Source organism: Paralichthys olivaceus, chromosome 21 (assembly GCF_024713975.1).
Source record: "Paralichthys olivaceus isolate ysfri-2021 chromosome 21, ASM2471397v2, whole genome shotgun sequence".
NCBI lineage: Eukaryota > Metazoa > Chordata > Actinopteri > Pleuronectiformes > Paralichthyidae > Paralichthys > Paralichthys olivaceus.
The window spans coordinates 7,663,463-7,679,129 of NC_091113.1; the positions used below are offsets into that span (position 1 = coordinate 7,663,463).

Below are 15,667 nucleotides of genomic sequence, written 5' to 3' on the forward strand. Positions count from 1 at the left end.
TTTTTCCTTCTCTAAGTTACCAGGCAGGATACAGGGTCAGATGGCGTGCCTCTCTTTTTGATTGGCTGTCCCGGGAGGCGGGGGGCGTGGCCCAGCAGGCAGTATATAAACATTGTTGCAGGACGGAGCTCGGAGCTCGGACAGCTGATGGAGAGCAGAGCAGACGCAGGACAGACGAGATTGTTGTTTACGAGACAATAACCGTGGAGATTAACAACTTCACACACACAACGGACTCACACAGCGACGTCTTAACATAACCTGTAAGTATTGGGTGATAAGTGCTAGTTTTCTTAGCTTGTTAGCTCCTTTAAACAGATTAAACAGCGGCTAAACTACCTGCTAGCTTTGCCTCAACTTGTTTTTCTGTTCCAACTCCACTGACCTGTTGTCGTTGTTTCCTCGTTAGCAGCCGAACACAGAAGAGGACAAACATGCCTGCTCTCTGTGCAAACACCGACGCCAGCGGCTCCCCCCACTCCCCGGTGGACAGGAGGCTGTCCTGGGGCAAACTGGTGCAAAGACTCGCCGACTTCAGCACATCTGGGAACAGCAGCAGCAGCAGCCTGGAGCTGGGCTACAACAATGGCAGCAGGAGTGATCTGTCAGACTCAGGTAAGCAATGCTGCAGAGGCATCTAGTAACAATGGCTGGGAGGTTAAACGATGTCGATGATTACATGCAATGTTATTTTCATCTTAAGTCCCTTTGTATTGCGTACACGCATTGTGCAGACACAGTGAGGAAGTATAACATAGGTGATCTACCTCACATTTGTAAAATATGTTGCTGCTGGTAAAGTAAAACTACAACTTTTTATTCAAGGGCAAAAATCTGTTTTTAAACTTAAAATAAATAAAAAGAATGTGATGATAATGAATATTTGAAAGTGATCTATATCTCTTTTTATTGCTTTCATCTAAAAATAGTTTTTATCAGCGTACCCCTGAGAATCCTTTGTCTGCCAAAGCACTTTGTTAACACCATTTTAAAGGTGCTTTATAAATGAGGTTACTTTTCGGTCAAAAATCTCCCAGCCCTACTCGCAATCCTTTTGTTAGACGACAGATTTCATTCTCCTCTCGATGCCTGGTTCCAGTTCTAACCTATTGTGTTTTTACAACAGGCTCCGACATCTCCAGTGACCTGTCTCCCTCTGATGAATACCTGTTTTATGACCCGATGGAGGAGACGATCCTGAAAGATGTAGTTGACCTCATCGCAACAAGCCTGCGAGAAGCCAAAGACTCGGACTGCGCCTTGCGCTGCACCAAACTGCTCATCCCTGAGAAACTCCTGGAGAACATCGGACAGGAGCTCCTTCACCTGGCGGCCAGCGAGCCCTGCGGCCTGAGGGGGGCTCTCATTGACCTGTGTGTGGAGCAGGGGACCGTCTGTGAGAGCATGGGGCAGCTGTCCGTGGACCCCTACCTGGTCCCCACCTTTCAGCTGACTCTGGTGTTGAGGCTGGAGTCAGGCGGGCTGTGGCCCAAAATCCAAGGACTTTTTAGCTCAAAGTCTCCTTCTGCTCCAGTAGTGAGACAAGCGATTAAACTTCGGACTGGTTTCCGCGTGATTAAGAAGAAACTGTATTGTTCTGAAGAACTGCTAATTGAGGAATGTTAAGAAATGCAAGGGATCTGTGTTTTTAAAAATTCCGAGTAAATCTCCCAGAAGGGCCGCAGTACTCTTACTGTATGTGTAATGCCTTCTGTGTAAGGTGTGAGGATGGAGCCAGGATGATGTTTCTACTGTGAGGTAGTTCAAGTTTATGGTACTGGAACGGATGTTGCTCCTCATTGACATTTTCATATTATCAATTGCAACAAGTAACTATCATGCTACATATGGTTAATAGCATTTTTGCAAGTATTAAAGTGTGTACCTCAGTTTCTATTGAAACCACATGATGGCAGCTAGCTATATGGTTATATTCATTAAAAAACATTGTTTTCTTTCTTCTTTTTTTTACAATGCAGTTAACTGATTGTATGTGATGAATTTTACCATAAGCAAACCATTAGGGACCTTTTTATAGTGACTGAAACAAAGGACTACCAGCGCTTGCCTTGTGCAGTACATGTGTAAAGCTGTGGCTAATGATTCCAATGTAACTTGATCCTGTATCTGTGTAGCCCCGTCCTGCTTTCAACTTTATTTATTTGATATTCAAATACTTTTCAACATTGCACTGAGTTTGTATTTTCATGACCGCAAATAAATTATTTTTTTTACAGCTCTCTTCTCTGTCGACTTATTTCATGAACCCTGTCAGATCTAGTTTGCAGTTTTACATCCAGGGTTATGTTTCCTATGGTAATCGTGTCATTTATTATACAAAGGCAATGGAAAAGTTTTCTCCATTCTGCTGAGTAAACACTTCATAAAACTTCCACTGAGATATTTGAAGTGAAGAATGCTCTTCATTATTTTGTCATGTACATCAGCTGAACCAGACATATCTTGCACAACAGTGACTTAAAGTGAAGTAAATTTCTCAATAACTGCCAGAAACAGCTGAAGGCTTTTTGCGGTTAAAGAGCATGACGTGGCCACAGGGGCCGGGCACATTCTGCACGTCATCCAAAACGTGAACGTGCACAGAGCCATGTTTCCAGTTCCCAGCTTCAGTCTGTGAGCCAGCCGGCAACGTTTTGTGCTGATTCAAGCTTATGTTTCCACATTCTGCTCTGGACAAATGAGTCGCGTTCCACACGTTTCAAGCATCCACATTTATTTCTCATCCAGGACTAAAAACATGGTGGAAAAAGGTTCTGTGTGATAATCTGTTCCCAACTAAAAACAAAACAGAGAATAAATAGCATACTATGAACAAATAGTGTGACAACAGATAGGACAGTACACTCCAACAATAGAACTTTTGTGGATAGGCACATCTCTCATTCTTTTGGCGTTTATTATGAAGTGCCATCGACTTACAGTACATTATATCACTCTATCCTTCATATAATTAAAGGAGGCAAAGTGTAAAGGGACATTTCATAGTTGTTATCTCTCTCTCACACACACACAGCAGAAAAAGAAGACAGATCTCAGTGCTCACACGACTCAGCAAACCTTAGACATGAGTGTGTATTCATCAGAGGTTTCACATTATTCCTGCATAGTTTCACAATGTGCAAGTCAAACAAGCAAAAATTCAGCCCCAGACTCGTCTCTTCAACTGATTTGACTAATTAAAATGAAAGAGGAAGCGTTCGCTGTGGTATCTAATCAGCTGCTACATATATAACATCCATAGGGATGCCAGGGAGCTTATGTTCAAACCCAAGTCTGCTAGATGGTTGGTTGATTATGGGTGAGGGAAGAATCCAGTGGATGTTAGTGCAGATCCAGAAAATCAAGATCCAGGAATTTTTATTTTCAACATTTTTAAGGTTTTCCGAGGAAATAATTCATGGATCTTGGTGGAAGAAAATCAGGCACATTAGAGAACTGATATCTATGAGCGTGTGAAGCTGATTGCAATTTAAGGGAACTGATGGACGTTTCATACTGCATTCTTAGAAGAAGACAAAAAACTAGTGAGCTCTGCCAGGTTCATGGCTTCCAGGCAAAACTGGGACGTGAAGGTTTTCCAGACCCGTGTCTTGTCAGGGGGACGAGCTATTTTTAGTGGCTTTTCCTTTTCATATCATTAATATTACATTTAAACTTCACATAATAAAATTCATAGTTTCATCCAGTTTGTTTTCAGTTCAGTTCGATGCAGATTGCTGCTGGTTTGTTTGTGTTGCTCGTTGAGTCGTTGTCGGTCTCCGGATTGTTAAAGCTCATCTAGTTACAGCCAGCAAACTTCAGTGTTGATTAGGGAAACCTAGAGACGACAGGAAAACAATGAATGAATATGCAGGTAGCCTCTAAACAAAAAGTTTTCAGTTTGATTCTGGATACTTGTGTTGGATTATGAAAGCAGCTTCAACCGTGTTGTGATGCTGTGATCTCCGACAGCTTGACGCAGCTCGGTGTGCGAGCCCTCTGTGCTCTTTGGTACAGATCCGTGTCTCCAAAATAGCGAGCTCTGTATAACATGCCTTCCTCTGCAGGAAGCGATTCATGAAAGACATAAGAGAGGAGGAGAGGTGATAAAAACCAGAATATGTTTTTAATCTTTTGCCCAGAACTGGCAGAACCAATATCCACACCTGAGTAAAGGAATAAGCCTGATTTGTTCTACTGGCACACATACTTTGTTGTTTCTCCTTCCAACAATTGTTGCGAAGGTTGGAAATGTAATCGTCCTCCACCGAACGCTCTAAATTCCTCCGATTCATCCCGGTAAACTCTTTGGAGAACTGCTCCCCAACGTAATATGGCACCTTCAGGTTCTCAGTTAGCCTCTTCTGCGTGTAGCCTGCTGACCTGCACAGGAGATAAGACAAAGGTGTGAGCGGCGTAACACGTGTCCGACAATGACAGGTCTGGCACCGTCTGTCTCTGTGCACACGACTCTGATGATAACGGCTGGTGTACGGGCCAGAAACGACAGAAGCGTATCTGGAACATGAAGGCGGGCAAACATGGAGAGAGGCCAGACACATGGAGCCAGCAAACGAAGAGAAGGCGATATCGAACGGTTCTTTCTAAATCTGACAAGTCACAATACATCTGAGGCTGCAAAATAACTCGTAACATGAAAACAAATCTATAAACCTGAGACATCTCAAATTGCTTCTGTTCAAAAACTGCATGAAGATCTCACAATTAACAATCAATGGTTTGATTACACTGAATTTGTATGTAACGTGAAGATAATTGTTGTGTGACAGTGTTATTTCAGAGCAGGGATCAAACTCACGGCCTGAAGCTGAGGCTGTAGGGGGGGGTGTTGACCATGATCTGACTGAGAGCTGACACAATAACCAGGATGAGGATGGGCATGACCTGCACGAAGAGAGCAAGACCCCCCTGCAGAGGAAACATGACGATCGTTCAAACCTTTCTCTGCTTTAAAAAACAGACACTTGAATATTGCAGAGGACAAAAAAATCTCAGATGACTCGATGTCTCCCCCTGTTGTTAAATAGTAACATTACAAGACATGCACTCTGCAGTCTGCAGAGATTGAAAACATCACACTCACATCTCGCGGTCGCTCTTGTCGCTCTCTCCTTGGATTACGCATCCGCCCGTTAGCGTACACGTTAGCATTACCTGGATGAAGGTAGCACATGTAGCACTTAATAAACAGATCATAACCTCTATAAGCTGGATTGAAACATAGACTGTTTATAAAGGTGAACAACACAGCTCCACTTCCTCCCACTATCAGGAAGTTAAGCCAAAATCTTCCGTATATACGAATTCAGACACAGTCAAACAATCATGAGTCAGTTTGTCAATAATGACGTATCGCCCTGTATTTAAAGCATCAAATAACAAACTAAAACCAAAATGAACACAAAGAAATCATCTTTGAGAGAAATTTCGCCTTTTTAGTTTGGTCCACCTGTTAACATGGAGGAGGCAGGGTTATGACCTATGGTGCAGCCAGCCAACAGGGGGCGATCAAGGCATTTTGGCTTCACTTTTGTGGAGCCATAAGGTTGTCCATCTTTATTTACAGTCTATGGTATGAAAGCACACAGTGTAGCAGTGGCACTGACTTGACGGGTATCCTCCTCCGAAGAACATATTGAAGAGGTCTTCAGGTGAAATGTCTGGCTCGAAGTTTCCATGACCGGGTTCATGTCTGGAAGGATGTTGCCTCTCTTCTTCACACTGATCATACTGCTGCCTTTTGTTAGCGTTACTCAGGACGGCGTACGCATTCCCGATAGCTGGTGGAAAGTAAAAATGAAAAGTCACATTAGGTTCGAGCATCACAAAGAAAAGACTTTGATCATTGTTGAACCACGGTTTCCTGCATGTTACCTTTAAAAGCCTCCGTAGCCCCTGGAGCGTGGTTCTTGTCTGGATGGAATTTCAAAGCAAGTTTTCTATATGATCGTTTCAGTTCATCCTCAGGTGCGTCTTTCTGGACCCCGAGAATTTCATAGAAGTCTTTGCATTGTTTTATCCTGCGAGGAAAACATACGACTCTCTTTCAGATTCCATAAAACAGTGAATATATTCACTCTATATATAGAGTTATATAAATATACCTCTGTGTCAGTCGGTCTTACCTCCTCACAGCATCCAGCTGATCCGCCGTGTAGGGTTTCGAGGCATCTGAGGGTTTTTCTTGAGGTCTCGTATCTTCACTGGTGTTCTGCCGATGTCGAGGACCCGAGCTCCCACTGAACTCTGAGTGGCTGCCTGCTCTGGGTGTGAATCCATTCTTTGCTATCAGGTCCAGCAGAACTAGATCCAACACAAAACACCATTGAGAGAATTAAAAGACATTCAGGCTTTCAACACACGTGCATGGAGAGATAAAAAAAAACAGATCTGGTCAGATTAGCCAGGTCCAGAAACACTTTAAGAGTCTAAGATCTTTTACGGTTCCTTGTGTTTGTATTGTATTTCTTACATAAGTATTACCTTTACTGAGTGTATTCATTTCTTGCTGCTGCAACACAATATATTTCCTCATGGTGGGACCATTACAGGATTATCTCATCTCATCTCATCTCATTATATCTTATGTGATAACACCACTGGCTGTATTTCTTGCCCTGGAACTGACTCTCTAGGTTTATCTTTCTAATAAATAAACCAGCCAGTAGCCAGTGACATCACTGACTCCTTGTAAACGGTTTCATGTACAGTTAAGATAAAACTACCACCAGGGTACTGTGGTTGTAAATGTACTTTAACACACTATCTGCTGTGTGCACACAGTGACTGCAGCTGGAGGGGAACTGAGAGGCCCTGGCTCATCCTGGATGCTGCAGGTGATGCTGCTGCTGTGCACCCACCTCCCTCCCTCCCTACCCAGATCCCCCCCCCTGCTTCCCTTTACTCCAGCTCGGCCATTTTGACTCACCCCTGGCCTTCTCTGTCGGGAACAGCCTCTGCGCCTTCTCCAGGAACCGCTGCGCCTTCTCCGGCTGCTCGTTGGTCAGCGCCGCAGTGGCGATGTCGATGCAGCGCTCCGCCTCGTCCCTGTTCACCTCCATTGCAGCAGCAGCAGCAGAAAACTGGGGCAGGAGTAAATACAGGCGCCGGCTGATGCCGTCATGTGGATGCTGCAGATCCCGTCAGCTGGTGACATGAAGCCGTCAGAGCTGTGATGCTGCTGCTGGAGTCTGGAGGAGCTGGAAATACGTTGGAGCCCGTTTGCGCGATGTGATGACAGCGTTCGCTCCCTGCGCCGCCTTGTTTCACCACTAGATGGAGACAAACCGCGTGTTTTCAGATGAGGGCCCTGCAGGTGGAGCTTTCTGATTGGTCCCTGAGGAGTGAACATGTGTGAACTGTTCTCAGACCAGCATCTGCACGAGTTTTCTTTTAGGTTAAGTTTTTAAAAATAGTAAAACATGCAAGTAAAAAAAAAAAAAAAACACAGCTAACAACTTTAACAACAATGTTACAAGTAAATCCCTGAGGTAGGAACAAGTGAATACGTATCCAGGCCTTCCCCCTCTTTCATAGGTCATGAAAACATTTTGTGAAATGCTCCATCTCTTTCAGTCGTTTGGATTTTTTTTAAAACTCAGTCAATGTTGACCCCTGGATCTGTTCCCAGTCCAGTGATCAACTCGTGACTCAATAAATAGACTTCTTACACCAACTGGAAAATATATTTAAGGGTTCAGGTGAGGGGTGGTCTTTATCATCCCAGAGGGGCAATTTGGTTTGCAAACAGTCGTCACACAACCAAGTAGTTAGAGCAGTGATTTTAGTCTGTAATTCACAACATGAATGAAAATCATTCTCATTCTCATTTAAGTAGATATTAATGGAAAAAAATCATTAAATTAAAAAAGAAAGTAACGATGCAGTAAGTAAAATAATCAGCAATTTTTAATGGCAGACTCTGGAAAATGCACCGTCAAGTCGATATCGATGGAAAATAGTATGAAGGATCATTGATAAATCAATTACTATGGAAAACAATGTGCAAGCTGATTACTCTGGAAAAGAATTGAAAAATTGATACCTCTGGAAAATAGGCTAATGTGAAAGTCGATTAGTCGAAAAAAATACTTTGCAAATTGATAACTCTGTAAAAGAATCTGAAACATTTGAAGAAAGCTTTATTTCATTGTGTTTGATGAAGAGGATGTATTCACTTGTTTTCACTTCAAACATTAACACAGCACCTATAGACCACGTTCGTCGACGTGGTTATATATATATATATATATATATATATATATATATATATATATATATATAATATATATAAGAGTATAATATATTCCTGTCATCATTCTAGGGGTTTCTGTATGTGCGGTGGAGGGGTGTGGGGTGTGGGTGACGTGCCCCAGCTGTGCTCTCCTGTGGGCGGGCTGAGGTTTTCCTGTGAGAACAGCGAGTACCCAACATGACTCACTTCACATAATTGCTTCTTGTTATTTGAAACGCTGCTCATGAGACCGTGGTGTCAGATCCACGCGTGATCGGACACAGGGTGAAGTCCCTCCGCGTCTAGACAGCGGTGCAGCTGCTGCCGCCGCGCGGAGGTAAATATACATCTGGCAGCGGAATGAATAAAAGGTGAACAGCAGATAAACAGGCAGCCAATCAGAGGCCGGGGCCGAGGCGAGCTCTGCGCGCTGATTGGCCGCTCGCACCTCCAGCCCCGGCTCCCATTGATGCTCCTCTGCGGCGCTGTACAGCTTCTGCCTCCGCTTCTCTCTCCGCTTCTCTCTCCGCGTGCGACCCAGCAGGCTGCCCCGTGTCCGCCTTTCACATCCGGTGAAAGAGAGGAAAAGCTCGTTTCCACTCGTCTGTCGGTGAGTTGTTGTTCTCCCCCTCCGCAGTTCATCCCTCCGTTCTTTCCACAGGTGTAACATCGGCGTTACGCAACCGCGTAAGAGAGTGTCGTCTCTCGGCGAGAAAGTCAGCGGCAGCATCGTCACATCCACGCAGCTAGCTAGCTAACCTGGATAGCAGGAAAAAGAAGAATGATAATGATACTGTAAAGATGGACGCGTGTCTTTCACCACCGTGTGTTTGAGGCTCCACCGACGCCCCTCTCTCTCTCTCTCTCTCCCTCCTCCCGTCTCACAGCATCGCCCGAACCGCAGCCACGATGACGGAGGCGGAGGCTTTGGAGAAGAAGCCCCAGCAGCAGCCGCGCACGCCCGACACCGGGAGCAGCGTCCCCGCGGAGGCCAACAGAGAAGACGTCCTGGATCACACGTACAAAGAGAAAGAGGGGCCCAAACCCCCCCGGGTCATCGTGTGGAAAAACGTCGCCCTGATGACCGTGTTGCATGTAGCTGCCGCGTACGGCGTCCTCCTCATCCCCTCAGCATCCCCCCTGACCTTGCTCTGGTGTAAGTGCACATCACCTCTACCTGTTACTGCGCAGGGATCTGTGTGTGTGTGTGTGTGTGTGTGTGTGTGTGTGTGTGTGTGTGTGTGTGGGGGGAGTTTTTTATTCTTTCAGTTACATTCTTCCAAACATCATCTCAGCTGTTATGTCAGCAGCCCGGCCCACTCTCTCTCTCTCTCTCTCTCTCTCTCTCTCTCTCTCTCTCTCTCTCTCTCTCTCTCTCTCTCTCTCTCTCTCTCTCTCTCTCCCCACTGGTGCATGCATGCAAAAACATGGTCGCTTACATCAGTGCATAATCCTCCCAGTAGCCTGCATGTAAGGGAGTGTATAGGGAGTATGGATGAGGCACGTATCATCCGAGATTTAATGTCACCCACCGCCTGTGTCTGCAGACTGCTGCTGCTGCACAGGGGGGCAGAGAGCTGCTGTTAGGTAACGACACAGAAGAGATGACAGGACGTGTTGATTGATCGATCAACAGGAAATAATCCAGCTAATACTTTGAGTATTGATCGGTGTCAGAGTTTTTAATAATGTCACAAACATTCAGCAGTAGTGCTCACAATGTCAAACTGAGTATGTCGAGGATTCGGATTTGTTTATGTAACAAAGAAAAAAATGTCCTGGCAACTGTGATTGGATTTTTAAAAACATTTTATAGACCATACAACTACTCAAAATAATAAGCAAGTCAGTTTCTCTGTAAAAGAATCCGTAAATCGATCACGCTGGAAAATAACTGTTGAATTTACCACGCTGGAAAATATTTGGGGGAATTGTGGGAAATATTTGGCAAGTTGATAATTCTGGAAAAGAATCTGCAAATGAACTAATAATGAAAACAACCATACGATAATATATAAAAGCAGTTATAACATGATGTTAAGATAAAGAATTCTAATTAAAGCAAAGAGGACTGTAGATGTTAATGCCTCCAGCTTCATCATACATGTCATACATGCAATCATCAAATGGTTTTATCCATCCAGTCATCATCTGATATGATATAAATACATTAGAGTGTCGCAGCTCAATGGAGTTTAGATACTGGAGTACAGACCAGTTCAGTCAAAGGTGGATTGTAAACATTAATAGAAACCTTGTGCAGGAAAGCTCAGGTGATTCATTCATTTGTATTGTCAAGAGCTTTTGGGGGCAAATTCACAGATTTGTTGCCTTTAATAAACTGGAAAAGTTCTATAAACTACAATGATGAGCACATTAATCATTTCTGCTTTTTGAAAATAACATTTGGACAATTTCTTTCAGTCACACAGATACTGTGATAGAGGACTGATAAAATAATCACATGCTGCAGGATTTGCCCTCAAGCTCAGACGATGATGCAAAGACTTTGCAACGAGCAGTATCAGTTCTCTTGTGTGGAACAGATCAGTATAGCATGGTCAAACTAATTAGTCCTGCATTTCTTTCCACAGCCGTACTTTGTTTTGTGATAAGTGCTTTAGGAGTTACTGCAGGAGCTCATCGCCTGTGGAGTCACAGATCCTACAAGGCCTCATTACCCCTAAGGATCTTTCTTGGTTTTGCTAACTCCATGGCATTTCAGGTACCTGCAAATAACAGCTCTACTGGCACACACTTTCATTACAGTGTTAATACCATGGTGTGTCCTACACTGTATGTAATCTCCGTCTTTATTTAAAACCCTCAGAATGATATCTTTGAATGGGCCCGGGACCACAGGGTTCACCACAAATATTCAGAGACGGACGCGGACCCTCACAACGCCGTCCGAGGCTTCTTCTTCGCTCACATCGGCTGGTTGATGCTGCGCAAACACCCTGACGTCATCGAGAAGGGACGCAAGCTGGAGCTCACTGACCTGCGGGCCGACAAAGTTGTAATGTTTCAGAGAAAGTAAGTCACTTCGGTGAATGATTTATTTTACACTTGGAGATATAAGACAATGATCCATGCAAGGTGTTAAATTGTTAAAAAAAAAGAACTTTAGACTTTTGTCAGGTGGTTTTTGCTGGAAACAATTTCTCAAATGCAAAAAAAACCTTGGCCTACACTACATTTACCTAACACAAATGCAATGCAGTGCCAGTTAATTTAGTTTTTCTGGTTTAACCAGGTGACAACTACCAACATGTCATTCATGCATGGAGAGATATGCAAAAGGTTTCAGTGAAAACTGTGTCATGAAAAGGAAAGTGAGGGCGTGTACATGTCTAGCAAGCAGCGCACTTTTTGTTCAATGTGTACGTTGCACTGAGTAAATACTGAGTTCCTTTCTTTCCACTCTCCACCCACTGTCTCTCCCTGACAGGTACTACAAGCCGTCAGTGGTGCTCATGTGCTTTTTCATCCCCATGTCCGTGCCTTGGTACCTGTGGGGGGAGTCCCTGTGGGTGGCGTACTTCGTCCCGGCGCTTCTGAGGTACACGTTGGTGCTGAACGCCACCTGGCTCGTGAACAGCGCCGCGCACATGTGGGGGAACAGGCCCTATGACCAGCACATCAACCCCAGGGAAAACAAATTTGTCACGTTCAGCGCTATAGGTATGGAGAACATATGAAAGTGTTATCTAATGTGAAAAAAAGATAAAGAAAGTAACTCAGAGTCACAAAGTTGAGACAGGACTTAACATTTTTAAGTGTTTATTCTTGTTTATGTTTTAGGGGTTAGTATTTAAATTCTCTGTGACATCAATTGTGCAACATTAATCAGATACGTTAGACTAGTGCTTCATGGTGATATGAATTTCTTACTTTTCTGTACATGTGCAACTGTTGCCGACATCAGAGATAGTGCAGTGCATGTCAATTAAGATGCGAACCAATAATGGAAATCAGTGCTAAACAACGTTTCCAGGCTCTTTCAGACCTTTAATGTAACATTAGAGTGTCATCATTCAGTCACACCCATAATCATTTAATAGTCCAACCGAAACACCAATTTATAAAACATCAGGAAACAGTGAAAAACATCCAAAGTATTTCAGAGCGGTCAGACAATGCTGCACTTCCAGATAGAGCCACTGCACCAACATCACCTCATTGATCAGCACGGCTAGCGACAACAGGTTTTTCCAAAACCTGTTGCATGTCTCTGTAGTGCTTTACGAGAACTTTACTCTTGTGCAAACAATGCATAATAATGCCGGTGTTGTGAATAATATACCTCTATGCACTCCTATCTTGACTGAAAACAATCTCTTTGTTGGATTTAATCACATCGAAGTTGTTAATTTTCACTCAACTGGTCCTAAATCAGTCGAAGCGTCTGTTTTCAGTCTGAAGTGCTAATCTCTGCTTCCCGTTGCTCACAGGCGAGGGATATCACAACTACCACCACACGTTCCCCTATGACTATGCAACCAGTGAGTTCGGATGCAAGTTGAACCTTACCACGTGTTTCATCGACCTCATGTGCTTCTTCGGTCTGGCCAAGGACTGCAAGAGAGTGTCCCACGAGCTGGTCCTGGCCCGGATGCAGCGCACCGGTGACGGGAGCCACCGGAGTGGCTAAGATCGCCGCGCCGTGGTCAGCTTCGAGGGGAAAACAACCGAAAAGGAAGAAGAAGAAGCTTCACAGTCTTTGACAGCTATACATTTCTCATCCTCAGAGGATGAACGTCAGCTTCATGAGGGCCTTGACCACATTTTGCTTGTTTTTGTGGTTTTTTGTAGCCGTAACTTAACAAATTGTTCAAAAAAAAAAAGAAAAAACATTCTGCTAAGCTCTTGGCCTCAGTTTCTACATTGTTCAGTCGGGCCAAGGTCTTGCAAAGATGTTTTAGATCTGAAGTAGATACGTTTTAAAAGTCAACTTCATTCTCTGCTGTTTTGCCACTTTGGTGTGCATTTCTTCATGCAAGATCAGTCATGTAGCCATTTTTATGTAGGTATTACTCAATTATTAATCAAAATAGATGAGAAGTGGAGTTCAGGAACGTGAAGGAACAACGTTTTAATTGATAAGTTGTGATACTGATTGGAGACTATTGCCTTTTTTTGACAGTTTACATCCGATTTTTACAGTTCTGATATAAATTAAGATTTGGAGCACTCTAAGATCTGTAAAAGTTTAAAGAGAGTTAAAATCACATTAGTTTCTTTAAAAACAAGTTGCTGGCTTTTATGAAATATTGCACATGATGGATGACTGAGGGAACCCAGACCATTTCTTTACGCGGTGACAGCCAGGAACCTCAGTCATGCGGTTTGTTTCTGTGTCTAACTGGTTTGTTGTCTGCGGAAAACAGAACTTCGAAAAGGACTAATGCTTTATTTAGTCTGTGTAGTAATTGGAGACAATCTATAAATTAAAACTGCCAATAAATATTCCTAGTGACAGATAAATGTTATTTTACCTAAGAACCATGCAATGTGTTGTGTGTTTTTGATGGTTACATAACACAAGATGGTGCCTGTTGTCGACTGACTCATATATAACCGTCTCTATCCAGCACGCTAAGTCAATATTGCTTCTTCTCTAAAAATTCATTGTGGAAGTTTTTTTTAAATTCATTTCGTTGTGGTATTCAACATGTTCCTCCTTTGGCCACAAACACCTGCCGCAGACGTCTCATTGGTCGAGGTAGCAGCAGCACAGTCATGTGACAGTTCTGGCGTTGCTAAACAACATGCCACCCCATGCATGACGATATACCGTAGTAGGTGTTTGTAGTGAGGTGTTTTTTTGGGTTTTTTTTATCGATGGCAGAGCTGCGTCTTATTTTTGTGACGTAACCGTGGAGCTGCATCGCTTTTTTGGATCAACAGAAGTGTTGCCATGGTGACAGGGGGGGTGTGGGTTTCCAGCAGATTTCAGGTGTCTATTCTGGTTTATTCTTTTTCTCATTGACAAACAAGAATATTGCTTTAACCTGAACCTGTTTCTGCTTTGCAAGAATTGGCAGACCTTCTTTTAAAAATCAAAAATACCAAATTTGTGTACTTTTTTCTCCCTAAGAGTCAGGATACAACTTAATGCCTTATATATACATATAAACACAAATATATATAAATATATATATATATATCTTATTCATGTCCTGCCAGATAAAGATATAAAACCTGACTTAGGTCCATGTTTACAGGCTGAAGCTCCAGGTCCAACATATTTCTTATTGTTTTGATTATCTTTTATTTAATTCAGGCAAATGGTTGCATGACAACATCATGGGACTGTAGCTGCAAATGGAGGAGAATCTGATTCTAATTAATCACTCGCTGCAGATGTTTAATCGTGAGATTCACGGTTCCCCTGCTGGATGTGCCAACTGTACTTTCACAGCATCTCGCTATGAAAACTTCCAATCATCATAAGACTTCACTTAAACCAAACCTGACAGTGAAATATCTCAACATTGCCAACAACTCCCTCTATCTAGTGCAGAGCGTCAAAGTTTTCTTAAATGACCCAGAGGATGGAGAGTCTGAATGATCATGTCAAATCTAAACTGTATTCTATTCTGAAATAAAAGTCACGATATTTTCAATACACTCGTAATTTAATTCAATTTTCTTTTTCTCTTTACGCTCACCTGCTGTGTGTTTGCTTTTTCTGATCAATATCTTCAGCTACACTTTAAATTTTAAGATTGTTATGTTTGCACTAAATCCATCAGAAGCCTTCGATCGCACACTTGAATCTTCCCCTCCAGCTGCTTCTCAGTTAGTTTTTTCTTACAGGCAGTCTCTCAGCGTCATGGCTCTTGACAAGTGAAACTGGTGATGTGGCGTCAGCTGCTGCCGGCCCAGAACATTCACTCTGATAACGGCAGCATTTAATCTGGATCCGGTGAAGAATGAGGCCAGAAGCTGTCAGTGCTGCTGGATTCAGTCTCTGTCATCTCACAGTGTTGGAGACGAAGAAGAAGCCTTATTGTAAAAGTTCTTCACTACAAACCAGAACAAACCTTGTATTCAAACTTTTGCTTTAGTGAAAGTGCAGAGCAAACAAAAGTAAAAGCAGAAATATGATCCTGTAACTGATATATTATTAATGTCCCTGCTTTAAACATATATTAATAGATTGTTAATATTGATGCATCAGTGTCTAAGAAGCAGTTTACTGATGTAATCAGTCAACGTGGAAACAATCAAACCTTATTTACTGTTTATTTATTATTTACAGGTTTTTTAACGGCCTGACCTCAGGGACACTGGGAGTACAACTTTCCTATAAACGTAATATAGTAAGTCAAATATCTCCTGTACTTAGTACTGCAGTAATTAGCTGTCACCGCAGATGAGTAAAAGACTCAGGTTTCCACGGGGCAG

At 43.1% G+C, this 15,667-nt stretch overlaps 3 protein-coding genes across 4 annotated transcripts; 2 read left to right on the plus strand and 1 right to left on the minus strand.

Moving 5' to 3' along the window:
• Positions 1-102: 102 nt before the first annotated feature.
• Positions 103-2,236, plus strand: ddit4 (DNA-damage-inducible transcript 4). 2 transcript variants are annotated; one of them, XM_020082724.2, is made up of 3 exons: positions 103-263; positions 410-615; positions 1,127-2,236. In XM_020082724.2, the coding sequence occupies exons 2-3, from the start codon at positions 435-437 to the stop codon at positions 1,624-1,626; spliced, it is 681 nt and encodes a 226-aa protein (XP_019938283.2). In that variant the 5' UTR covers positions 103-263; positions 410-434; the 3' UTR covers positions 1,627-2,236. The 2 variants fall into 2 exon arrangements, with proteins under 2 accessions (XP_019938283.2, XP_019938284.2); XM_020082725.2 differs by having other exon boundaries at positions 104-263; positions 413-615.
• A 477-nt stretch (positions 2,237-2,713) lies between these two features.
• Positions 2,714-7,304, minus strand: dnajb12b (DnaJ heat shock protein family (Hsp40) member B12b). Its single transcript, XM_020082944.2, has 9 exons — positions 6,950-7,304; positions 6,147-6,324; positions 5,896-6,041; positions 5,628-5,801; positions 5,105-5,175; positions 4,820-4,929; positions 4,211-4,383; positions 3,945-4,061; positions 2,714-3,838 (listed from the first exon to the last, which is right to left on the minus strand). Exons 1-9 carry the CDS (start codon positions 7,080-7,082, stop codon positions 3,819-3,821), a joined length of 1,122 nt encoding a protein of 373 aa, XP_019938503.2. The 5' UTR covers positions 7,083-7,304; the 3' UTR covers positions 2,714-3,818.
• Positions 7,305-8,461: 1,157 nt separating this feature from the next.
• On the plus strand, positions 8,462-14,883 carry scd (stearoyl-CoA desaturase (delta-9-desaturase)). The gene is made up of 6 exons (XM_020082653.2): positions 8,462-8,864; positions 9,142-9,410; positions 10,849-10,979; positions 11,085-11,290; positions 11,706-11,938; positions 12,709-14,883. Exons 2-6 carry the CDS (start codon positions 9,164-9,166, stop codon positions 12,906-12,908), a joined length of 1,017 nt encoding a protein of 338 aa, XP_019938212.1. The 5' UTR covers positions 8,462-8,864; positions 9,142-9,163; the 3' UTR covers positions 12,909-14,883.
• Positions 14,884-15,667: the final 784 nt, after the last annotated feature.